Below are 27,703 nucleotides of genomic sequence, written 5' to 3'. Positions count from 1 at the left end.
CCCTTAAAAAAGAAAAAGAAAGCCCTTGTTACAAATATACATAGTCAAACAAAACATTTCTACTTTGGCTTTGTCTGAGTTAGCATCTTGGTCCTCTCAAGTTAGAGAGCAAATAGTAATCTTATCTCCTTGGGAGTTGTGGTTGATCATTGATTGCATTGATTAGAGTCCTTAAGTCTTCCAAAGTCACTTTTCTTTAACATATTGTTGTTACCCTATAAGTTGCTCTCCTAACTTCATTTTGCCTTAGTTCATTTTAAATTCAATTCAACAAATATTCACTAATTTTGTGCCAGGCACCAAGTTCAGAGCTGGGGATTCAAACATAAAAGGAAATGTTTTTGTCCTCATGGTCATTTGCCAATATATTTCCTTCCATAGAATCCTCTTTTGGAACAAAGAAAAACAGTTAATAAAATAACTGCCATAGGTGGCAAATAAAATATTTGTTTCCGTAATTACAAGTCTCTTCCCCAAGATGGGGAAAATGTGTTCCAGTATCTGTTTTCTGGGTTTTAGGATTGGTCTTTAAAAGAAATCTGAGTTTAATTGACTTGTATTGACATTTTTATTTCATTGTGGATATTCTTCTGGTTCTACTTTTTTTTTCCCTCTTCATCACTTCATACATAGCAGTTTTTCTGTTTCTTTTGACTTTCTCATCTTTGAAATTGCTTCCTGTGCAAAATTTATTACATTTGTATGCCATAATTTGTTCAGCCATTCCCTCATCAGTGGGCACCTTGGTGCTGCTCCTATCTTGTTTTATATGAAAGGTCTTGATTTTACCTCTTTGGTGTATTAGTCCAGTCGTTGGGATTACAAGGTCAAATTATTCATCTGTTTTAAAAATATTTAACACTATACAGTGAAGATGATGAATACCACACCGTCTCCTTGCTGTTAAGATGGAGCTTTTCCTTCTACTAGAAGGGAGGGGTGAGAGGGAAAGGAAATCCAGTGACCAAAGGTTTTAGTGAAGATATTTGGCTAATTGTTTTTCTGCTAAATACACTTAGCCCTACTGGCTATCTGGAGGCACTTGCTCTTTCAGATTGACTACTTTAAGGGGGAATCTTCAGGAGAGTTAAAAGCAGATGGGGCTCGGTTGACCTTTGAACCATTTGTTACTTTGGTCTTCACTAGCATTTGTCCAACCTTTCTGTCTCACTTGGCAAGCACTTTCTCCTGGACTTCTGAGTGACTGAGCAGTGCTGTAATGGGAACAGGCGGAGGACTGACTCTAACAATTGAGACATCTCCGGTTCTCAGAGAGCCATTGTGACGTTTCCTGTCTCTGCAGTGCTCTACACCAGTTGCTAGAGCAAGTCTGTCTCACAATGCACTGTGTTCCTGTCTCTAAGGCCTGACTGAGCTGACCCATGTTTCCCTGCCCCCACTTTTTCTGTTCCCCCTCCCCCAGTGTTGCTTCTTTGAATGGAGCTTCTATTCTCTTAGGACAGGGCTGGGAAATTTCCAGCTGTTTCTTTGGGGCTCCACCCATGGGGGGGTATATGTATGCTTAGGGGGGAGAAGGGGCTCAAGCCTGGGAACTTGGCTCAAGTTCCAACCTCTGGGAATCTCTGAGGTGTAGCATCTATTACTTTGCCCATTTCTCTGTCTCCTTCCAAGATTGGGACTTTCAAAGGCTAGGCTAGGATCACCTCCTTGGGTATTCTCCTGGGGTGAGGGTAACAGACAAGTCATCCTCTTTAATAAGTTTTTAAAAATCCTTTTGTCTAACTGTTATATAATACTAATGTACAACTTATTTATATAAAAGCACTTTTAAGATCTTAAAAGTTTCCCCCTTAACAACTGTTTGTAAGTATTATTGTCTTTGCATTACAGTAGAAGAAAATAAGGTCCTTAAAAGTTGTGATTTGCATATCTTTACATAGTAAGCATCTGATGTGGTGTTTGAACACAGGTTCAAACTCAAAGTTCACTGACTCCTGACTCAAAGCTGGTGCCCTTTCCATTATACCATATTTTCTCTCCCTGTGTTAGATTTAGTGATGAAAAGGAAAGACAAGACATAGTCCCTGCCCTCAAGATGACTATTGTCTGATTGTGTCCAGTTGGAGACATAAAGGCAAAAACATATTAAAATAAAATAAAAAAACCCAGGGAAACTTATGTGTGAGATGAGTGTCATGGTATTTTACAAGAAAGAACAATAGATGGTGGGCAAAATGATTAGGAAAGGTTTCACAGAAGTTAGATTTGAATTGGATTTTGAAGGGTGATTAGATTTTGATAGAGAAGAGACACAATGTACAAAGAAAAGATGAAGCAAAGGTAGGAAGACCACCCCAGGAGAGTGAAGAGATCAGTCTGCATGGAATTAAGAGTTCCTATAAGCATCTAGGGACCAGATTATAAAGGGTCTTGGATCCTATTCCAAATACAGACTTATTAAAGGTTTTTGAATCATTTTTCCGTGAGAGTCAGTTGAAAGATAGCTCACTAATTTATAGTTGGGTGTATCTCTACAAATTGTGAATAATGTTCTTCATAAGACATTTCTTTTCTGTGGGCCAGCACATTCAGGAAATCTGAATGACAGTTCAGAAAGTTGTTAAAATTGAATCAGAATGAAAGGAATTAGATGTTCTCAAATGGCATTTTAACCCTCCCCTAAAAATTTATGCCCCTCCATTCTCTAGAATTATTTTTGTCAAAAGAAGAGGACTTTTTGAATTCAGGACACCCTCTCTCCCTTGGCCAGGCCTGTTGCCACCTTGACATGCTCCACTATGTCAGCTGTCCTTTTCTTGGATTCCATTTTAACTCTGTAGTCCTAATGGGGTACTCTCAAGTCTGGCATATGTGTTCCTGTGTCTCCAAAGAGTTCATTTATGATCTTTAATTTATCTTGTCTGTTATTTAATTTTTTAAGTCAGACCCTTACAGTTGGATGTCTTAATAGCCATTCTCTGCTCTCTGTAGTTGCCTTTTCTGTTTCTTTTTTCCTCTTCTACTTATAATCTCCTTTGATTTTTCTTCTTTGACCAAATTATGTCATTTTAGTTTTAGGGGGTGTGGGTAATGCATGTTGTGGTGTAGTTCATTTGGCGCTCATAGTGCTATTCCTCTGAAAATCTAAACAACTGAAAGTTATATATACCATAGGCACACAAGGAGAATACTGCCCATTGTAGGCTGTGGGATGTTGTTGCCTTAAGAAAAAATAGTAGCATCTTTAAGTGGCATCTAACATAGGGTTTTTTCTTTTTTCTCTCTAAAGGTTTGTCAGAAGACTTGAAATTCTGTGTACTCTATTTGGCAGAGGTAAGTATTTTTTTATTTGGGGTCATTCTCTTGAGCAACAGGTACATGTCAGTAGTGCCCTTTATTCTTCAATGATGGTGGGATGGCCTGTGCCTTTGATTTGCAGAATCTTAGTCAGACCCATCAGTTCTGCTACCATAGCATGTTTGTGAGGCAATATGGTTCAGTGGAAAAGGAACTAAATGTAGAACAAGAGATAGGAGTTTAAATCCAGTGTGACCTACCTTTGTGACATTCACAGACAAGTCTCTCCCTTTTTGGAGCTTTTGGGTTTGTTTTTTTAACTTGTAAAAGTTCCACTAACTCAAAGGCAGAGTGAAGAGCACTTTGGAAACATAAAAAGAACGAGTAAGATGTTTAATCTCTGTGGTCTCAGTTTTTGTTTTTTTTTTTTCTTTTAAAGAAAGGCATAATAATCTTTGTCTTTGTCTTCCTAGTAGAAGTGATAATAGGATAAAATAATAATAGATGTCAAATTTTTTCAAAAGTCTAATGGTGTTCAGATATAAGGACAGAATAATGCCAAGTATATAGTAAGTGCTTAATAAATACTTGATTTATTGGACTTGATTTATATTGTTTTTAGTTTTTAGTTAATTGGATAGTTCTGGCTTCTATCAAGCATGTATAACTGAACAAATAATTTCACTTCTCTTGGTGTCATTTTCTGTTTCTGTAAAAGAAAGGGCTTCAACTAGATAATTTCCAAGGTCCCTTTAAAGATGATAATAACAATGATAGTAAGTAATAACTATTATTATAGCTAGCTTTAATGTAGTGCCTTGTGGTGTACAAAGTACTTTTTGTATGTTGTTTCATTTGATTCTGACAACAGCCCTATAAGGTAGATGCTATTATTATCCCCATTTTATAGACAAAGAAACTGAGGCTGAGAGAGGTTAAATGACTTGAACAGGGTCACATAGCTAGTTTCTGAGTCAGGATTTTAACTCGTATCTTCCTGACTCCCAGTCCAGTGGCATTCTTTGCATCATGCCTTTTACTTCTAACTGTGCCTTTGAGCTTTAACATCTGTGATTCTAAGAGGAAATGTTCTTAACGTGAAAAAGGAGAGATTTGGGTCATACCAAAGGGAGTATTTCTTTAATGGCTTGGTAATAGCATTAAAATAGAACGGTGAAGGGAGGGTGTAGAATCTTTCCCTGGAGAGCTTCAAGATAACCATTCTTCCTGGGTGATTTAGAGAATTACTTTGTTTTGAAGTTAGAAGATTTGATTAGATGACCTCTCAAGGTTCCTTCCAGCTCTATGATTCTGTGATTCCAAGTCTCCTGGATAGCATCTGGACAGAGACTCTTAATTTCTTTAATAGTCAGCAAAATTCCATTCTGCTGGACTCAATTTGTTTTTCACAAAGAAAAACACTTTTTCTTGGGTCATTGATCTCTAGGGGCCTGTAGCCTGCCACTCTGGTAATGATTGATGAGTGCATATTAGTTTTGGGCCTTTCTCTTCACTGATGTACAGAAAGCATTTTTGCTGATCTGATACAGAAGGATTAGGGATGGAAATTTTGTAATGACTGAAAAATAATCTCTTTTCTCTTAATGGAATAGTAATTATAATAAAGGGGAAGGGTAGAATGATGGGAAGGAAAAGAGAAAGAGGAAAGGAGAAAAAGGAGGGGAGAGAACTTGGAGGGGGGAGTGAAAGGGAAGAGGGAGGGAGGGAAAGACACACACACACACACACACACACACACACACACACACCTCTCTCTTGCTCGGGATTTTCCAGGAAGAGTTTCCATTAAGTGAATTACATTGAGAGTCCTACAAATGAGCCCATATAGTAGTTTTAAGTGGCCATACATATTATCATAGAGTGACAATTAAGGGATTGCCCTCCTTTTCTCTACCCTCTTGTAATAAATATGCTGCCAGTGTCTTCTCCTTTAAGGTTACCTTGTAATCTACTTTGTGTGTATTTTCTGTGTGTTTGTACATTATGTACTATATATTATAAAATACTACACATAATATGCAAATTATATTGTTATTAATATAATATTGTATATATTACAAACATAATTGATGTTGGTAATTATATTAATATATTATGTATACATTGTTTTCTCTGTTAGAATATGAGATTCTTGAGGGTAGTATTGTTTTTTCTTTGAATCTACATTAGTATAGTGCCTGGCATATAGTAGGTACTAATTAAGTGCTTATTGATTAATTTTTTGTAGAAGAAACTGGAAGTTTTATGTTTTTCCATTATGGAAATAAATGATTAGATTCTACTTATGTTTAGTATGAGGCAAAGATAGTTGTTACTAGTCAAGAAATTGTGTGTTGAAGTCTCCTGAATGTGCTTTAGGTACCTGTGTCTTGACCTATTGGAGAAATATTTTTTAGCCATCACAAGCCCAGGAAATAAGCAAAATTTTATGCCCAACTTTAGTTGACCGTAATACATATACATTCATTGAAGTTGGCCAGAGGAGCTGTGGTTGGATTTTGGGTTCCAACTGAGAGTAAGGTTAGTACTTTTTTTTAATATATCACTACTGGTAACCTGCAGAGCCATGGCAACAAGATAGAAAAAACAAAAAACAAAAAACCCTTTCCCTTCCCTCAAACAAACAAAAACAAAAAAACCTCAAAACTGACAGTGCTTCAGATTGCAGGAAGGCTGAAAGAAAGTTTTGGTCTCTGACAAGTACCAGCCATAAGACTAACCCCCTGGGACAATATACAATGACTATATGTTGTTCTGGTTTAAAACACGTTGTCTCATTTGCTTATTATTAAAAATGGGTCACTCTTAAGCAATTGTGGAAAGAACTGATGAAGTTTAGGATATGTTAGAAAGACTGTGAAAAGTAAGAACTGGGAAGCATTATTTTTACTTTATCTCCTATTTAATATTGTGACCCTGGGTGCTCCTTTCCCTCTCTGGGCCTTAGTTTCTTCACTGGTGAATGAGCATTAGACCAGATACTTTCTAAGGTCCCTTCTGCCTGAAATTGTTTGATTGTATAGAATGCTAAAGAGCTAGTCTCTATGTCCTCAGTCTCAGTTGTCTCCTTTTTATGGAAGACAGAAGAACAAGAGAGAATTAGACTAAATTAAAGGGGGGCTAGGTGGCACAATGACTAGAGTACCGAGCTGAGCATCTTCACTAGTTCAAATCTGACCGCAGACATTTACCATGGGCAGGTAACTAACTCTCTTTTGTCTCAGTTTGCTCATCTGTAAAACGAATTGAAGAAGGAAAGGCAAACCATATCAGTATTTTTCCCAGGAATACCCCAAATGGGGTCACAAAGAGTAGGGCATAACTGAAATTTCTCAACAACGAGTTGTCCATAAAGATGAATTACTCTGACTACCAAAGTGATAAAATGTGCTCAAAGTAAAGAGTGAGGAAAACACTGCCGGTGGAGTTAGAAAACCAGAATTGGGAGCTTAAATCCTGGTTTCACCATTTGTTCGTTGTGTAACTTGGTGCCAAGGTTTTACAAACCACCCCTGAGCCTCACTTTTCTCACATGTAAAATGGGCATAGAATTTGAAGTATTTATAGGTTTGTAAAGCCAATGCTTTATTAACTTGAGAATATGAAGCCTTCTGAGCCCTTGGAAACAAAGAGTAATTGCTCCCTGATGATGATTTGGTAGAAAGCAGATTTCTATCATATTTGATAGGGGGAAAAAATGGCCTTATTCTAGGAGAGAAACTATGCATTGATTGGTGAGCTAATTCTAAAAGGAATTAGGTCCTAATTCGAGTTAGGCTGAAATTGTTTTTAACATTCATTTTTTAAAATTGTGAATTCCAAATTTTTTCCTTTCCCTTTTCTCTCTCTTTCTATTTGAGAAGGCAAGCAGTATTATATCACTTATATATGTGAAATCATGTAAAACATATTTCTATATTAACCATGTTACAAAAAAAACCACATATAAAAACAAGAGAAAGTAAGTGAAAAAATCTGCAATGTGCACTCAGAGTTCATTAGTTCTGTCTCTGGAGGTGCATAACTTTTTTTTTTTTTTTTTTTTTTTTTAGTCATGGGTCCTTTTGAATTGGACCATTGTTTCAGTGAGAATAGCTAAGTCTTTACAGTTGGTCATCATCACAACGTTGCTATTATGTAATATGTAATGTTCTCTTAGTCTCAATTCTAGCATTTCTAATACCATATTGAATAATAGTGATGATAATGAACTTCCTTTCTTTATCTCTGATCTCATTGAGAAGGTTTCCAGGAAAACATGTTTTTGAGGAAACGCAGACAGTCCCAAGTATAGAACACCTGGGAGAAATCCTGGTGACTGACCATTTTATCTAATGGTAAAAGGGTGATGTCCCCTTAGCACCATGTGCTCTTCAGTATTTAATAATTGCAATTTGATTGTTTCATTACACATACTGGCAACCAAAGCTGTTGCCACCTTCAGAATTCCAAACAATAGAATCTATTGTTTGTAGTTGGAGACTGCAGTGGGCCCAACAAAATATCTTTCTTTTATCAGTATTCCTTTTTCACCAAGGAAATGATTTGGAAAAATTTTGCATTCACTACAATATCATGATATTGCCTTTGGAGCAGGTGTATTTTTTTAAACTTTATTCCCAGTTTATTTGTCACTGATGAGTGTTTTGAAAGGAAGGAACCCCATTTTTACTATATAGAATCCTTTATGTGCTTTCTTTTCTAAGATGTACATACTTCTGTTTAAATGCATAAAATTAAATACATAGAATTACAAAAGAACAAATTATAATAGTTAAAATATTTAAAAAACAAATGCAGACTCTAGATTAAGAATTCTTGCTTTAACTAGTCTTGTAAGTTAAAGAGTTTTTGTTTACTTTGTAACATGTTATTCCATGTTTTCTAATTTTTTACATACTTGCTTTTTCTAAATTTCTAAAATTAAAAAAAAATTACTTTCAGTAAACTTTTTTTCTAGCCTTCTGTTTAGTTTGTTTGTTTTCCTTCAATTCTTACTATTCCTGCTTGACTGAGCAGAGAACAGGGGAACTATTGTCTCCTTATTTCTGGAAACTATGCCTCTTTTCTTGTATGTTACATTTTATTACTGAATTATTTTTGAGCATATAGTCCAAAACCCTCCAATTTTTAAAAGAGAGATAATTATCCACATTTTACCCACCCTTTGAAATTTATTTTTAGTACTTTTTCATTATATTCACATGCTCTTGCTCAGATATTGCTAAGTCATTGGATACATACTTTGTTTCCATTTTGTAGTAATAACAAAACTATATTATGAATGATTTTTTTTTGTTTTTTATTTTTGTTGGATAGATAGAACTTCTTGGAGTATAGTCCCAGAGTGCAATCTGTGCATCAAAGAAATGATTAATTTGATATTTTTTCTGGCATATTCCAAATAGTTTTCCAGATAAGGTGAATTTATTCTAACCTGCTAGCAGTAAAGTAGCATTCTGTCTTTTCATAGCCACTTTAATAATGAATTTTCTTATTGTTTCCCATATTTGTTAATTTGATGGTTGTGAGATAATATTCAGACTGACCCTAATTTGCATTTTTATTCGTTATTTTGAACAATTTTTCAAATGGTTATTAATAGTTTGTATTTCTTCTTTTGAGAACATTTTGATCATATTCTAGACCTACTTGTATACTTGTATATTAGAAAATTGTCCTTCATATTTCAAATATGTTTCAATTTCCCATAGATTTTGGATGTCTGACCTTTAGAGATATTTAATGCAAAGATTTTTTTCATATCCATAGCTTTTCTTTTGCATTAAATAGCTTATGGATTTTTGACCTTTTGAGATATATATATATATATATATATATATATATATATATAGTGATAAATTCCTCCTTTCTTATTTGTTTTCTTATATATTCTTCACTTTTCTTCCCTGATGGCATGATTTCTAGCCTATTTTTAGGATCTCAGTAAATTATATTTGATTATGATGGTACATCAGAAGAAAAGAGTCCTTGAGAGCAGAATTAAATTCAGATTCTCCCCTGCCAGGCTTTGCAACCAAGTACCACTTGTCCCATTTTCTGTGGGATAAGAGTCCCCCTGTATCTGGGAACAGTGGGGTTAGAGTGGGATTGGAGACTTTTCAGATTTTTCTAATTTCTCTTATCTAAGCAATGAATTGAACTAGTTGTGAATGGCTATGCTTGAAAGGCCCACATATTGAGATGGATGTTTGGCCTTTCATTAAGACTCAAAATGCAGCTTTTTCTCCTGAGCCAGGGAAAATTCTATGAATTTTCTCTTGTTTTTGAAAAATGCAGAACATACTTTAAAAAAAAAACTAAACCTGTCAAATTCAAAGGGAGCAAGGCTAATCCTTTGCATATGTCTTTAGGAATATAGTGGAACTTCTTTACAAAGCTAGTGTCAGTAGCTGGATTAAGATCATAGGCTAAATGTGTCATAACAGGATTTAACTTTATGCATTTATTATTTGGTCATATTATCTGTCAAAGCCAATGTAACAGTGAACTGTATTGTATTGGAATTATTTTGAATTGGGGACATTACTTAATTCAATTAATGTTCCAGGTTTGACTTTACCAGAAGAAATAGCACTTTCAAGGAGTGGACCTGGAAGGTGGGATCTGAAGGAGGAGACCATATTAACATAGCACTGAGCAATAGTAGTTTATAGTTTCCCTGAATTAATAGTTTACATTCCAAGTACTGGAACATACATTTTGATTAAGTTCAAGAGAATGGATAAAACTCATTCTTATTGTGAGAGACCAGGAAATGTTTATCCAATATCATCCCTAAAAAAGGAACTGCCAAGTACTTGTTGCTAGAGGGCAGTTGTACATGAAACAACCCTCCAGGTGACTACATTTGTTCTTAACCCTATTAAGATTCTACTGATTTTTCTTTTAAATAATTTGAGTTCCTGCTACCCTTTAGGGTCTAGTCTGTAAGGAACATCAGCACTGCCCAGTAAATGAAAGCTTAATGGATTTTGAAGAGTTGCATGAAATTCTGGCAGGCCATTTTTAAAGAAGGGAGCACTAATTCTCAAGAGGGAAATGGGAGAGGTCACATGTTAAGTGTTAGGTCACATCCAGTCAGGGAAGGATACTGTAGAAGACAGTATAAGATACTGTTAAAGACAGTTCAGGATACTGTGAAAGACAGGAAGGATTCTGTCCTTTTCTCTGATTCCCAACTTCTTTTCCTAGGATCTACATTGTAGATTTTAAAAGTTTTCTTCCCAGTCAGTTGCCATCAGAGTCTATCCTTGTTCCTAAGAGGGCAGGGTATCAGTTGACAGTAGGAGCTTAACTGATACTTACATTCTGCTACTGTTTTACACTGGGGGAGCCTTGCTCCAGAAGCTAAAGATATATAGTTCCCTGAATCTGGAATGGAGAAATTTTGTTTCTCTTTCTTTTGTTCTTTTAAGACATTTAATATTGCTTAGGGATATGACTGAATGTTTTTTGATGTGAAGTGAATGGTACATTTGGGATTTATCTTTTAATGGGTTAGATTGCTTAGATCATGAGTATTGAACCAGATCACTCTTTTGAAGCATCTCTTACTTATTATGGACCCCAAATGGCAGGACTAGAGAAGAAAGATATCATCCAGACTTTGCTGCTGCCTCCACTCAAGTGGAGTTTTTTAGCCTGAAGTTTTGAACAGTTATCTGTTTTCATGGCACAAGTAGAAAAAATGCTTGAGGACCTGGGATCAGAGTCAAACTCTGCTACTTATCACTGTGTGACTTTGAGCCTCAGTTTGGGCTTCAGTTTTCTCAGTGAAGAGATTGGACTAATGACGTGGCAGGAGTCTTTCAGCTTTGAATCTATGCTTCTGAAATCATGGCCCTGTGATGTTAGTAACTTTTGTTACTAACTTACAGGCTTTGTATGTCAGATTCTGACACTGGCTCTTCCCTAGACGGTCAACACCTTGCTATTCAGGATCACATGAATGCCCTCAGGAGCCCTCTGTCTAACCCAGCTGCCTGTGTCTGGATTTCATCTTATGTCCAAAATTGCTTAGCATTGTGCTGTGGGACATGGAAATGGGATAAAGAAATATATAACTTGTGAAAAGTGTAATTAGAACATAACTATGAAATAATAGTGATAACAATATAACCTTATTTGAATAGTGCTTTATGATTTACAACATAATATTTTCCTGTAGATTTCATAGATTCCTTACAACAACCTGTGAGTTAGATGATATTATCTGTGTTGAGGGTGAGGAAATGGAGGCTCTTAAAGGTTCATTGATTTGCCTAAGGTCACACAGATAGTTGGCTGAGAGTAGAATCCTGGCTATCTGGCTTCTGATTCTGGGCTTTTCATTACAGCAGGCTTCCACAGAAACCAAGAAAGATCCCTGTTGGGCTGGGGTGGGGCTAGCCTTTCATGACATTGGTACAAAATACCCAAGCACTTTTATTCTTCAGATTTTGCTCTAGCAGCCTTCTCCATTGTGCTCCCTGTCACATGGTATGACCTCATTGACATTTGCTCTCTACCTCATTATACAGCTTTTCTCTCTGGGGAACTGAAAAGCCATTCCTCCCTGCTGTCCCTCCTCTCCCCCTTCCCCAGCCTTTTCTAGGGACTTGCCAGCTGGCCACTGAATCAGTGAGCTTTCCCACTCCTCTTCCCGGCCTCTGGGTCAACCAAGATTAATGTGCATTTGTGGCTTTTAACGGACACTTGCTACTCTCTCTCTGAGATGGGTGCTGGGTCTAAGATGTTAAGAACTAAACAGCAACGGGGCATTAGTGATGATCTTCTCTGTTTTCCTTGACGTCAGAAGGCGGAGTGCTTATTAACTTTGGAAGCCTACTCTCAAGAGCAGAAGAAGAGGGTGTGTTGGTGCTTGTCCAAGAACATTGCCAAGCAGCAACAGCTGGCAGCAGCGCCACAGGAGAGCAAGGTAAGGATGCCTCACTTTACTTTTCCCCAGCTGTCTCACCTTTCATAGGGCAGTGCTATGTTGGTCACAGATTGGTAAGTACTTGATCTGACTGTGAAGTTCTCAGAACCAGAGCATTAAGTTTGTGGGAGAATTGATCAGAGCTCCAGAATTTATTTACATCTGCCAAACTAGTTTCTGGCATAGATGCTTTCATAGTCTTCCCCCCCCCCCTAGTATTTTATTAGTCAGCTGAAGGGGACTAGCTATGCTTACACACAAGACGTTTGAACCCACTATTCTCTAGTGGACCCAAAGTGGCAAGTGCAGAATGAAAACAATGGAATAATTTTCTGTTCATTACTTATATTATCTAGTGCAGAATTTAATCTGGGCTGATTCCCTCTATTCCCTTCCTTCCCACTCCTCCACTTCCTCTGTTGTTATTTGCTCCCCTCACCCCCTCCCAAAACAGCATACATCTTCTCTTTGTCATCAGTTACTGCATGGTCATTCACTAAATGCTATTTAGGAGGATCCTCAGAAAGGCATATTTTAATAGGTAATATTAATCTACATCAAATGTAATTTGAAGAATAAATCAGTCGCAAAATAAATCACATGATTTAAAGACAAACATGGGTTAAAGACAAACAGGAAAAAACACATGAGGTTGTTTTGGATTATCCTGGTCCACTTGATGATATGGATAATTATAGTTACATAGCAGATCTGTTTTTTCTAGGCCATTTGACTTGGAAAGTACAGGAAGCTGGGCCAAGGTCTGAACACTATTGGTCTGAACAATTAATCTTGAAAATATAGCCCCTAGCAAGTCTGTAGAATAATGTTCTTTGTTCATGGTGTAGTGAGTTTCTGTCTCTTAGAGTAGCATCTCTTCCTCTGTCCCATCTCCTAAGAGGAGTGTAGCATTTCTCTTCCTTTCTGTATGATGGTATTTTACAGTAATATCTTTTCAATAAGATCTATATCTTAACAGGGTTTGAAATCTTGAAAGAACGAGGCTGTAATATAGAGCTTTTATGCACCAGCTAGTGGGTAGTGGATGTTTTTGGTTTTAAACAGGAAGGTTCTGTGACAAATTATTAGTGTAGGGAACCAGAGCCTTTAAGTTCTAATACAGTTTGTGCCTCAAATTTTTCCACTAATCCTGGGGATTTTGCTTGTGATTACAAACAAAGAAAATTACCATAGGAGGATTTTTTTTTCCATGCTGGTGAAAAGCACCATCTTAACTGACTTGCCTCAAAGATCCAAGAGAGTTTACCTCCCTTCTCCTAAATCAGCCTTTTCTCATCTCTTTCAAAATGTGACTAAAACTACTTTTTAACTTGCCTTATGCTGGTCAGAAAGTGGCATCCTACCTAAACTAGGATGGCACATGGACAGCAGGATGCAATTGTGTGAAGAGACAAGTTGGATAAAAGGCCCAAGAATTCCACTGGCTCCCTCTTCCCATCTCCTTATCAGCCCTTATTGTCCCAGAGCTAACAGGTTGTCCTCTTGGCCTCATTCTGAGGTATTAGATACACATGGCAGCAGAACTGTAGGATGCTAAATAGGGGTGTGATAATTCGGACATGGCTATCTGATAGGAAACCTTGCCTAGAAGGTGACCGTGGCTAGAGCTAGCAGGGGATGGAAAGAGCTGTTCTTCAACTTCCTTGAGAATTTCTCTTATGGAGTTATAAAATCATAAAATCTCAACATTAGAAGGGACTCTAAAGGCCAGGAATTGTTGACTCTAATCTCTGTTGTGCCACTTTCATATTGGATAAGCCACTTGGCTCCTGTGGGCTTAGTTTCTTCATATATAACATGAGGGAATTAAATTAGATAATTTCTAGGGTCCCTTTTGGTTTGGACATTTTATGATTCTGTGCAATATCATTCTCATGTCATTTAGTCCAGCTTTTTATCCAGTTTAGGAATCCCTCCTACATCATCCCTGAGAGGTAGTCATCTAACAACTACTTGGATACCCATCAGGAATTACGATCATACTATCTCCCTTGGTATCCTGTTTGTTTGTTTGGAGATAGCTTTAAGTGTGAGAAAGTTCTTCATTATATTGAGTTAAAATCCACCAAACTTTAACTTCCATTGGTCTTGGTTCTTCTTCGGAGCCTCACGGGACAAGTTTGTCTCTACTTCCACCTCATGACCTTTCAGATATAGCAAACCAGTTATCATGTCAATTAGTCAATTAAATATTTATCAGGTTCCTACTATGTGTCAAGTACAATGATAGCTAAGTATTGAGGAAACAAAGACAAAAAAATGAAATAATTTTTACTCTTGAAGCTTACATTCTTTTGGGGGTGTTAATATGTACATATACAAGTATATATAGTATTAGCATATACAGAATAAAATCAAGAGAAGTCTTGAATAGGAAGGGATAGAAAAAATTTCATATAGAAGATGATGGTTGAATTATGTCTTAAAGGAAATGAGGAATTCTTTGAGATGGAAGTGAGGAAGGGAGTATATTTTAGGCAAGGAAAATAGTCATTGAAAAGGCATAGAGAAGAGAGATTGAGTACCATATGTGAGGAACAAAGAGAAGGTCAGTTTAATTATATTATGGGGCACAGAAAAAGGAACTTATGTAAAGGCAGTTAGGTAGAACAGTGGAAAGAGTCTTAGACCTGGAATCATTAAGGCCTGAGTTGAAATTACTAGTTGTATGATCCTGAGCATACAGTTTAGAGCTAATTTACCTTAGTTTCTACATCTGTAAAATGAACTGGAGAAGAAAATGGCAAGCCATTTCAGTATTTCTATCAAGAAAACCCCAAATGGGGTCACAAAGAATCAGATATGACTGAAACAATTGAACAACAACATATATAATAAAATTGGAAAAATAGGTTGGGACCAGGATGTGAAGAACTTTTAAGAGCCACATAGAAGACTTTATATTGTATCCTGGAGACAATAGTAGTAGTATTACTGTAGTATTGAATAGAGAAGTGGGCATGTTGGATCTTAAGGAAAATCACTTTGGCAGCTATGAGGACAATGTTTGGTGTGAGACAGGGAAACCAGTGTGAAGTCATTGCAGTGATTCAGAAAGGGTGAGCTAAGATGGTGGCTCTGGCAGGAAAGAGAAAAAGGCATATGTAAGAAATATCATGAAAGTAGAAACAGCAAGATTTGGAACTGATTGGATATTTGGGGTAAGGGAAGAATTAAGGATGATGTTGAAGTAATGAATGTGGGAGCCTGGAAGAATGGTGGTGCCTTTGATAGAAACTGGAAATTTGGTAGAGATGTGAAGTTGAGGGGATAGATAATGAATTCTACTTTGGAATTATGGAGTTTGAGATGTCTCTAATTTGAAATGTCTATAAGTTAGTAATGTGAAACTGGAACTCAGGCAACAGAGAAGGGCTGGATACATACTCTTTGAAACATATGCCTAAAGATGATAGCTAGGTCATGTAGTAGAGAGAGTAGAGTGCTGGGCCTGCTGTCATAAGAGTCAGAAAGACTTGAATAAAGAGAAAGGGGCATATGTAAGAAATGTTGTGGAAGTAGAAATGGCAAGGTTTGGGATCTAACTGGATATTTGGGGTAAGTGCCTTGACACCCTTACTAACTGTGTGAGCCTGGGTAGGTCACTTAACTCCATTTGCTTCAGTTTGATCATTGTAAAATGAGCTGGAAAAGGAAATGACAAACCAAGAAAACCCCAAATGGAGTCATAAAGGGTTGGATATGACTGAAATGATTGAACAACAACAAATCTTTGGAAGCTGATTAAGTCAACAAAAGAGAAAGTGTAGAGAGAGGAGTCCCGCCTTGGGGAACACCTACAGTTAGGAAGGATGACATAGATGATGATCCAGCAAAGGAGACTTGGAAAGTGGTTGTACAGATAGGAGGAGAACTAGGAAAAAGTAGTGTCCCCAAAATCCAGAGAAGAGAGAATATATAGGATGGTCATCAACAGTATTAGATGTTGCAGAGAGATCAGTGGGAAAAGACCATTAGATTTGGTACTTAAAAAATTGATGACAAGTTAGGGAGAGCACTCTCAGTTGAGTGATTAGGTCAGAAGTCAAATTGTAAAGAGTTGATAAGAAAGTAGAAACATTGAGTGAAGACAGCTTTATCTAAGAGCTTAATTGAGAAAAGGTGAGAAAAGGGTGAATGGTATGGATGAATGATAGCTTGAAGGAATGATAGATCTAATGCAAGTTCTTTATGTATGGGGACCATTTGGGCATGTGTGAAGACAAGAGGAAATGAACCAGTAGACAAGAGTTTGAAGATTGGAGGTAGAAGGTGATTGAACTTGCAGTCTGGTGGTAAAGACAAGAGAGACAGGATCAAGAGTACATGTAAAGGGGTTGGTCTTATGGAGAAGGAGAACTGCTTTTGTTATTAGAGACTGGAGGAAAACAGCAAATGATAATGTCAAGGGGATTGGGAATGAAGAGGAGGGAAGAAGTAGCTCCTGGTCAGTATCCAAGAGAGACAAAAATGAAAGTGAAAGACTTCAGCCAAGGTAAAAGCAAATAAAAAACTCTCAAATCTACTATACCAACATGGAAAAAAGCTCTATTATTTTGAAGAGGGGGGGAAAGCTTTTATGCAGTCTGCCAGTTGTTTTTTAGAGAAGGAAAAAAAAGGGATGGGGGTTGGGGAATGAATGATCCTTAGTGTGTTGTAGATCTTAATATTCCAAGATAAAAAAGTTTCTATTCCCTATCCCTCGTGGAAAAGGCTTCAACTAGATTATTCTACCAGAGGAGGGCAACCTTAGATTTAACTGAGCTTTAAAGAAAAGGCCTCTCCTTCCTTTCTCTCCTCATCTAAAGGGCTTCAACTAAGACTGATCAGGAGGGGAGAACTTTCGTAATTTCTTAAAGGAAAAGATCCAGGTTGAAATTCTACCCTAAAGAAAGTAAGCTCTCCCCAGAGTTGGGAAATCTAGAATTAAACTCTTGAGGCCTCAACCACAAAAATGAACAAAGCAAAAAAGAATAAAGGACTTTTATGATGTCAGAAATGAGCCCAGAAGAGAATAACTCCAAATTACTAACTACAATTAAAACCTCAAAAAAAAAAAAAAAAGGAAAAAAACTTGCTCACAAGAAAAATTAGAATTCTTTGATGAAATGATTAAAGAATTAAAAAAAAATATGTAAAAGTGATTTTGAAAAAAGGACCAGCAGCTTAATAGAAGAGGTACAAAAATCTTATCCTGGTAACAAACTCCTTAAAAATAAATAAAACCCCCTCTGTGAATATCATATTTCAAGAAATTATTAAACAGAAAATGACAGATATGTTAAAATATAGAATATAGAAAGCACTATTCTCCTAAAAGAAACACCAAAATAAAAACTCTCAGAAATTTCATTACCAAAATTCAGAACTTCCAAGACAAAAGAAAAAATAATGCAAGCAGTCAGAAAGCAAGAATTCAAATATTCAAAAAAAGCCACAGTCAAGATCATACAAGATTTTGTAGCTATCCCTTTATTTATTTATTTTTTTGTCTTTTTTTTTTTTTATTTAATAGTCCTTCACCCACAGGTTACATGTATGGGCAACTCCACAGCATTGACAACTGCCAAACCTCTCATTCCAACCCTTCCCCTCCTACCCCCCATCCCCTCCCCCAGATGGCAGGACGACCAACAGATGTCAAATACATTAAAATATAAACTAGATACACAACAAGTATTCATGACCAAACCGCTAACCTGCTGCACAAATAGAATCAGACTCTGAAACACTGCACAATTAGCCTGCGAAGGAAATCAAAAATGCAGGTGGGCAAAAATATAGGGATTGGGAATTCAATGTAATGGTTTTTAGTTATCTCCCAGAGTTCTTTCGCTGGGCGTGTAGCTATCCCTTTAAAAGAGCAGATTACATGGAGTAAGAATGACTTTCTGAAAGGCAAAAAAAAAAAAAAAAAAAAAAAAAAAAAGATATATAACCAAGAATAATTTTATCCAATGAAGGAATTCTACAAGGAAAGAAAAAATAGAACATGAGTGAAATGGAAGACTTTCAAATATTCTTGATGAAAAAAAAAATGGAGCTGAAAAGGAAAATGCTGAAATCCAAATACAGGAGTTTAAAGGAAAAAAATATATAAATACAAGTGGACAACCAGAAAGTTCTTTATAAGAGTGAACTGTTACATTCTAATTTATGGGGGATTTTAAATGGGTTCTTTCAGAATCCTAATGTCACAAGAAATCATACATTTTTATTAATTTTTTGTTATGTTTTGAAGATGCTATAAGAAAAAGAAAATGAGAGAAGGGGAGGAGGATGCAATAGGAAAAGATGGAGAAACTTAACACATAATATACAAATGAGTTGCACAAATAGAATATATATATATATATATATATGTATATATATATATGAACATGGAAGGAATGAGGAGGGGGAAACGCATCACTACTTTCATATGAACAAGTCAAAAGAGTACAGAATGCAAATAACAAGAATTTAGCTTAGAAATATGTTCACTTAATAGGGGTATAGGGATATAGATAGGAACAAAAAGAGGGAAAAGAAGTAGTAGAAGGAAGATACATTCAAGGAGAGATTAATCAAAAGCAAAACAGGGGATAGTGAAGAGAAGTTTAAAAGAAAAAAAAGTAACAACTTGAAATAAATAGAGCAAAGCAGAGAAGAAAAAAGAAAATAAAAAGGAAATATCTATCATAACTGAGCAAAATCCAATGATAAGTCATTTTACAAGAAACATACTTGAAACATAAAGACTAACAGAGTTAAAGATGTTGGATCAAAATCTATTTTGCCTCAGTTGAACACAAGCAGAAGTAGCCCTTATAATTTCAGACAGGGCAATGGCAAAAATTAACTTAAATTAAAAGAATCAATCAAAGGGAGCCAGTGAAACTTAAGGGAATAGTGTGTCAGTATCATGAGGTCTGAGTTTTAGTCACAAATTTCCGTATCACAAACATTTGTAAAAAGAAGGGATTGAACTAGATGATTCTTATGAGGTATTTTTCTAGATCTAAACAGTGACTTTAAATAATTAGGCTTAAAGGGGTCTCCATAAAGGTTTAGAGTCAACTGCCTCAGTTTTAACAAATGGTTCTAAACTACATTCCCTTTTGGAAATGTTTAATATCATGTAGGGAGGCTGCAAGAAAGGAAAGCCAAAGGGGAACTCTGTGCAAGATTATTGTGCTATACCCATTTCCTGTTGGCTATAAGTTTTTGTGTATATGGGGGCCCTGTTTTATGGCAATAGAGATTCCTAGTTATGATGGAGAGAGTATTGGCAAAGCTAGGTAGTTCTGGGACTCTTTCCTTAGGAGGCTTAATTCTTTTTCTCAGGTTCTGATTAAGTAAGGAGTTGCTTAATAGTTTGGGGTAAGTTTTTTTTTTTCTTGCTTTTTTTTTTCTTTTGTTCTAGTCTCTTCTCTTCACAGTTCTCTCATTCAACTCCTATATACTTTTTCTTTTACCTTATTGGAAAATGTCTTTTTCTTTCTTGAAAAACTCATATAAAATTCCCATATGTTCATGATGCTTGGTACAATATTCCCTCGAACAGAAATGTCAGAAATGTAGCCCATCATGTTTCTGAATGTGGCATGAATCTTGTAGTTCCTTTTGGAATTTATAGTATTCACGAAAAATTAAATTATATAAATATGTATGGTTTTCCAAGTTAGTATGTGACCTCTGGGGTTTCTTATGTAAGGTTTAGTGGGTTCTGTTTCTATTTGAATTTGATATCACTGCTCTGGAATTCCTTGCTCAAAAAAATTTCCTGCCCTCCATCAATTTAAGATCTAATGTAGAGTGAGTATAGAAAGTATTTGTTATTTTGGACAGTCACCAGATATTTGTTTTTATGCTATGTAAGGTGCTATTCCAGATATTGTGTGAATTACAAAAGAAATCTAATTTGGATTCTGCATTAAAGAGCTTTATAATCTAGGGAGATGTTAATGTGGAAAGATAACTAATGAGATAAAACAGTGTGTAACAAGTATCATATAAATTGGGAAAGATAATGAGTTTTTTTTTTTTAAAGCTAAAAAGAGGGGGGAAAAATCAGAGATCTTCTTATAGAGGAAGCAAGATTTGAGTTGGTCTTGGAAGGCTAGGCCAGGAGAGAGGCCACTCTGGGAGGGGAAGATGGTCTGGATGATAGGAGGCATGACTAGGCAAAATCTAATTTAGCTGAAATATAGAATGTGTACATAGAAGTACTAGGAAATAGATATTACTGGAAAAGGTGGGTTGTGACCAGATTATAGATAACCTGGAAAGACAGGCAAAAGAATTTGGGCTTGCTCTTAGAGGCAGCAAGGGGTCTTGAGAATTTCTGAGCATGCTGAAAGGGCACTATAAGAAGATTAGTTTGGGGAAGACATTTGTGGTAAAACCTAAACCCAGAAATAAAAGGATAGATAGTTCCATGTTTTTCCTGTTGCACTGCATCATTATTTTTGAGTATCTGTATAAAAGTGGGGAAACTGAGACTGTAAGATGTCAAAACAGGATACTGAACTACATATAACACTAGGGCTTGATTTCATTTTCCTCTGAGTTAGTCTGATCATGCGGCTATTACTATCTTGTCATTCTCCTGCAGCAGCTAGGGAAGGGAAAATTGAGAATGATAACTGTTATCTAATTACTCAGATCCTTCTGCTTGTGTTTAGTAGTCTTACTAGTTATAAATTTGTAGAAAATGGAGATCAGCAAGAAAGGCAAATTCAGATGAGATGAAGTGAACTCACTGAAATAGACGGAAAGCTAATTCCAGTTCTGTCTGGTTCCACAGAAACTCCACCCTCACAGCTCTTTCCATCAGGAGACAGCGCAAGCCAGCTCAACCTGTGAAACTCAGCATAGAAGCTTTACATCATCAGGACAAACTCTCATTGGATGATCAAACCCAAGGGCAGGACTCTGCTTCTAACAACTTGACCCTTTTTTTGGGTATCCTCCACTTGAGTATCCTCCATTTCACAATAACATCATCTCAATGTGGAGGACTAAGATGTGACCTCGATGGTGTGCAGGGCTATCCCAAGAGAGGGCCTCCAAGGCACTGTGCAGATTGGTACCTAATGGTCCACAACAGAGGAGACTCAGAGGAGACTTGATGGAGCGCTTTCTGATGAGGAAGAAATGAATAAAATCTCATCTATCCTTCCTCATTCCCTGTGATATCTCCTTCTCTACTGGAAGGGCAGGAAATGGCTAGAGAGTCTTTATAATCCAGAGTAGTTAGCTTCTAGGAAGCTTACCATTTTCTGAACGCCTGGATTTAAATATGGGAAAAAATCATGTAAGCATTGAAAATTGTAGGGACTTCTAGATCGGAAGAGATTAAACATCTCTCCCAGTTTCCATCAGTACAACTAGCAGATGGATCAAGAGGGTTTTTGGATTTTTCCTTGAACCTTCCATATTTTGACAAAGAATATGGTCAGTGTCATGGAAGGTAGGAAATATGCTGACTTAGTTCAAGTGAATTTAAGTTCTCTGAACTGAATTAATCTATTCATATCCCCGAGAGTGTGATATATCCTTAGGCCTTAGCAGGAAGTGATTTTTCCCATTGTCATTAAAATGAATTTTAGAAAGAAAAACAAATGGCAGCATTTGTAGAGTAGTTGAGGTCAGGAACTACTTCAGGAAAGCTCTTTGCTTCCTTTTGGATTAAGAAAGGTTCAGTTATCTATCATGAGTGGACTTAAACACTCCACAGATTGTAGATGCCTTGCTGTAGGCCTTGGTTGTTAGTCTTTTGAGTTTGGAGGACAATTTACCTTATAGGTATATTTTAAGAAGAGTATTTTTCCATAATAGCCTCTGACATCTCTCCTGCTGCTGTCCTTTATCTTATTCAGAATGCTAATGAAATTTGGGGGAGCTATTTATTGTTTGCATTTCACTGTAATTATCTGTCCAGAACTCAGAGGAAAGCAGGAAAGAAAATTTGAGTCTCTGGGACTCAAGCACACTAACCATCTAATTAGGGTTCATAAACCCGTAAGTTTTAGATGAAATAAAGTGATTGGTCTGCATGTCATTTTGTCAGGCCATTGCATTATCCCTGGCTCTCTCTGTATGATGCAGCACAATGCTGGGCCTTTGTTGTCATTCTTTGTGGGATTCTACTTAGCGTATTGCCCGATTTATTTTTTAAATTTTGGGCTGCTTTGCTCAAATGGGTATATCTGTTGGAATCCCAGTGACAGTGAAGAAGAGATTGATCCCCTAAGAAAGAACAAAGTGAATTATAAGGATCTTGTTCTGGGGAACTAGGGCCCGAGTTAATGTCGATCCATGGGCTCAGGGAAGAAATTAAAGCCAGCTCTTGCCAGTGACCAACTGTTCAGGGTTAATGCTAAGCTGCTTCAGGTGAATGACTGAACAATGAAATCTCTAAAGAAGTTTTGCAGGATCTGCACAGACAGTAAGATGCTCTTTGATTTAATTCTGCTCAGAAATGACATTAAAGGGAATAACTGAGTAAGACTCAGGAAAATTGCATTTCTGGGAAAGCAGGGACAGGCTGCCTCCCCATGACTCCACTTTGCTTCTCAGTGGAGGCATTCTAGAAAATCTTCATGAGCATTGGGCATAGGACTTGGTCAGGACTTGGAGAAATAAAGGAGAATATTCCAGGACCTCCAGGTTTGGTGTCCTCATTACTCACCACAATTGAGCTGGGGCATGAAACTTTCCCATGGAGTTCTGATTAATTGGATCAGAGCATCATAGATCAAGAATGGGAAGGCATCTTGGAGGCCAGTGCAATTCTAGTACAATTCCCTCATTTGTTAGATGAGGTACGCGGGTCCCAGTGAGCATGAGTTCCCAAAAGTCAAATGGAAGAAGTAGCAGAGGTGATATTTGAACTTAGGTCTTCTCCAAATTTGTTGCTTATTCTGCTTTCTCATGCTGAATGACCAGAGGGGAACACAAGAGGCTTCCTGATAAAGTAGGGGTTTAGTAATTAAAGCCAAGTACAAGAACTGCAGGGACCATCCCTGTTCTCTCTCAAAAATCAATGAACCAATCTTGCTCGTTTCATTTGCTGTGGAAGAGGAAAGATGACCTGGTATTCTTTGCTGTTCATCATCTCAGTCTATCACAAATGTCTAGTCATGATATGTAGTCTATCGAAATGGATTAATTTAAAATTCATAATCATAACAAAGAACCAACTCCCTCTTTTCTTCATTAATCACTTTAAAGGCTCCATAGCAGTGTCTTTACTAGTTGGTCAATTGTCTTAGTTCAGTGTCTTAAATCCTAATAGTTAAGATGAAGGGAACACAACCATTTGTTCTTGAGGTTATTTGTGCTATTTGAACACAGTGATTATTTTAGTCCCTGGCACGCTGATAAGCACTTGATAAGATTTTCATGTATAAGCAGATGCCAGGCCAATGTTACCTTTTCTATAGACAGTACTGACTGGGTTATTTGTTGTTTTGCCCTCTTCTGGATATGTGGAGAACATTTAACTTCTCTTTATGATGTTGTCTGTTTGTATTTTTGTGGGTGTTTTTAAAAGAAAATCCTGCCATCAAAGTCTCTATGGCTCATATATAGTAGTGCCTAGAGAGCTAGCCTGGCCTCTGAGTGGAGAAAATTTGGGTTCTAGTCCTACCTCTGACACACTGCTCATCTGGAAACCTCTACATCAATGAAATTACAAGGCTGGACCTGAAAAAAAACCCGATTCTTCAGCACAAATTAAAGATGTTATTTGTGATTCATCGGGACTCTTTATTCTGAAAGGACAATCACAAAGAACAGATTGGTTAATTAATCAAGTATTTTATGAGCAAAGGAAACTTCTTCCTAACTCACCAGATGTGGGGACATGAGACCTTCCTAAAAGCCTGAAATAAATAAAGTTAGGTAAAGTAAAACAAAGAGGAATCTAGAAGTCCTAATTTTAAGAAGAAATAGAAATTCAAGATAAAACTAACTTTGAAAGAAATTTGTGGATGGCAGCTTCATAGCGGGATTTTAATGTTAAGGAACGTTTAGGTTGCAGTTACAGGAGACTAGTATACCCTTCTCTCTACTTCTTTATAGGAACAAGTCCTGGACTGTATGGGCAGGATTCTGATATTCTGATGTTGGTTAGAAGTAGGAAAAAAAAGGCTTCTGACTTTCATGTGTATATGGCACTTAGCAGAAATCTCATAAAGAAGGCTTTTAAGTAGAGCCTTGCTCAGTGTGATGGAAGGTCCTCTGCTCTTCCTCTTCTTTGTGTTTAGATTTTAATTGTCAGTCATGGTTTAAATGTCAGTCTAGAATTCTTAGAAGTATTGCTAACTGGCCAAGCTAATGTCAGTTTAATCAAACTGAATTTCAGATTCTCATCTAAGGAAGTAGAAATGTTTTCCTGAAAAGCATTAAGTACTGCTGGCATTCTCCTCTAGAGCTGTAGAGAGAAAATAAGGATCTAGAAATATCTAAAGAAAGGCCTTTTGTTCTGCCAAATTTTGCTCCCAGTCCAAATTCATTCCCAATTCAGTGCATAGAGAAGAAGAATTTGAAGAATTTGGGGTCAGTTACAGATTACTTCAGAAATTTAATCCTAGATATTGTTGATCCTGCCTCCAATTGTAGATGTCTTGTTGCTTGCTTTGCAATTCTAGAAAACAAAACCTCTTCTTTCCCCCAGTCTTGTTCTTGTTCTCCCATCACCGTTCCATGTCAAATGGAAATTTTGGCTTCTAAAAGCATTTCTGCAGATATATAAGGCCCCTCAATTAAGGGAGTATCGGGTAGGAATCTTCAGATGTCTCATCTCAAAACACATCTGCATAGTTTGAGGCAGTAGCCACAGCTCTTTCCATCCTCATGGTCATTTCTGATGTTGGGTTTGCAGTCCTTCCCTGTAATTTTTGGATAGTTCCCCATTTTCTTAAAGATTTCTGTGAGCAATTCCTTCCTGTTTCTTGCCTACCTAGTGACTTTGAGACTTCAAGAAAATAAAAATTCTCCTTTCCACAAAAATTTAGGGATGAAAGAATTTGATCCAGTTTCTTTATCAAAAAGAAATCAAAGGGCAGCTAGATGGCATAGTCTATAGAGCACCAGCCTGAAGTCAGGAGGACATGAGTTCAAATCCAGCCTCAAATATTTAATACTTTCTAGCTGTGTGACCCTGGGCAAGTCACTTAACCCCCAGTTGCCTCAGCAAAAAAAATATATATATATTATATATTATCAACTTACAAGCATTTGAGGATTTCTAATCACATTTGTGTACTCTAAAGATTTTTAGAAAACTAGATTAAAGCTCTCTGACAACATTCTTGAAAAACATTCCAATGTTGACACTGGTACGAGAAGATTTGTCATTGGAGAGGGACTAAACTATACAACTCTGTATGCTCAGTATATATCCATAACCTATATGTATATATCAATACTCTGTATAACAGGTTGCCCTGACCAGAAATATACAATTGACATTATTAATACAGTATTGCTAAATGCCACTATGTAATCACCAAATGATGCTGTATCATTATTTTACCTATTATGCCTTTAAAGCATTGTTCCTATGGAACTATTTGTATTACTATTTCATTTAACATGATATTTTTTTCCCAAGTAAGTTTCTTTTATTTTGTGGTCCTCAGGGAATAACTGAATGCAATACTTTTTTTAATTCTAAACTGAATAATTATCTTTTTTTAAAATTTTTTTTAATTTTTTATTTAATAGCCTTTTATTTACAGGATATATACATGGGTAACTTTACAGCATTAACAATTGACAAACCTCTTGTTCCAATTTTTCACCTCTTACCCCCCCACCCCCTCCCCTAGATGGCAGGATGACCAGTAGATGTTAAATATATTAAAATATAAATTAGATACACAATAAGTATACATGACCAAAACGTTATTTTGCTGTACAAAAAGAATCAGACTCTGAAATATTGTACAATTAGCTTTGTGAAGGAAATCAAAAATGCAGGTGTGCATAAATATAGGGATTGGGAATTCAATGTAATGGTTTTTAGTCATCTCCCAGAGTTCTTTTTCTGGGCATAGCTAGTTCAGTTCATTACTGCTCCATTAGAAATGATTTGGTTGATCTCGTTGCTGAGAAGGGCCTGATCCATCAGAACTGGTCATCATATAGTATTGTTGTTGAAGTATATAATGATCTCCTGGTCCTGCTCATTTCACTCAGCATCAGTTCATGTAAGTCTCTCCAGGCCTTTCTGAAATTATCCTGTTGGTCATTTCTTACAGAACAGTAATATTCCATAATTTTCATATACCACAATTTATTCAACCATTCTCCAACTGATGGACATCCATTCAAAAACTGAATAATTATCAACACAAATAAACATTTAGGTAAAATTGAACCCTGGATTGTAAACTTTTTGAATTTATGCATTTTTCATATGTATAAAAATAGTTTCTTCATTATCTCTCCTTCCTGACAACCAACTTGTGGGCAGCAGTTGAATAGTCTTGAATTGAAGACAGTACCTACTACTTAATTTAGAGCTTCTGATGCAAGAGCTGTTCCATCATTTATTTTCTTCCTTTTCAAGATACTGTATGTATGTTGTTATTCCCTCTTCCCCCTAATCCTTTTCTTCTTTCACTGATCATAGCTCAATAATTTTCTTAATTTTGCTCTCATACATCCATATACATTGTGTGTATATATATATTCATACATATAAATATATACTCCTTTATTCTGATTTCTTTTACCTCTTGTTGAAGAAAATCTTTTTTGAACAATCCTTTTTTTGTCCTCCTTTGTTTCATTTGTGACTCTTTTCCCTCCAGACTGCATCCTGATTCTGATATAATGAATGGTATTAGATACTTTTGTCAAGGAAAAACCAAGTTATTCATTTTGTGAGTAAAATTATATGTTCAATTAATTTAGCAAGCATTAAGTATGTATCTAGTAGTGGTCAGTTCTAGGGATTCAAAGATGAAACATTATATATAAACCTTGTCCTTGAGTAATTTTCAGCTTAGTAGAAAAACAAGATATGGATGCAACCATGATACGTAAGATATGTATTAAATGTATTTTAGAAAATTATGTGTAGATAAGTGAAAACAGGGAAATCTGAGGAGGGAAGAAAACATGAACACTAGATTGGATCAAGAGCACTTAAAGGAAGAGGTGGTACCTGAATGGATTCTCAAAGGAAAATAGAGATTCCAAAAATAGAGCTAAGAAAGAAGTACTTTGTTGAAGTGGGGTGTGGCCTATGTGAAGTTTGACTGGAATGAGAGTATGTGAAAGGCAGTGCTTTGAAGTGAAGGTAGAAGGTAGTCTGGAATTAGGTTAGGGGTTAGTTGATACTGAAAGTTTGGGACCAGAAAGGAATAACAGCCAGGTGAGCATAGGCCTGAGGAGGATTTTAGCAACTATGAGGGCTAGCAGCAGATTTAGATAAGACAATCAGTTCTGTTACAGCTATCATAA

At 36.5% G+C, this 27,703-nt stretch overlaps 1 protein-coding gene across 13 annotated transcripts in view; it reads left to right on the top strand.

The window, feature by feature from the left end:
* Nucleotides 1-27,703, top strand: part of RGS3 (regulator of G protein signaling 3) — a 178,109-nt gene that overhangs the window by 89,037 nt on the left and 61,369 nt on the right. For 11 of the 13 annotated variants that reach the window (XR_004232309.1, XM_031954640.1, XM_031954639.1 and 8 more), the window contains 2 exons: nt 3,251-3,294; nt 12,098-12,220. Coding sequence is in view for 12 of the 13 variants with exons in the window: in XM_031954640.1 (XP_031810500.1) it covers nt 3,251-3,294; nt 12,098-12,220 (167 nt within the window). In the remaining variant the exon portion in view is untranslated. Of the gene's footprint in view, nt 1-3,250; nt 3,295-12,097; nt 12,221-21,029; nt 25,352-27,703 lie in introns of those variants that run through there. The other 2 variants (XM_031954647.1, XM_031954653.1) reach the window with 1 other exon arrangement.

Source organism: Sarcophilus harrisii, chromosome 2 (genome assembly GCF_902635505.1).
Source record: "Sarcophilus harrisii chromosome 2, mSarHar1.11, whole genome shotgun sequence".
NCBI lineage: Eukaryota > Metazoa > Chordata > Mammalia > Dasyuromorphia > Dasyuridae > Sarcophilus > Sarcophilus harrisii.
This window is presented reverse-complemented; position numbering and strand designations above follow the sequence as displayed.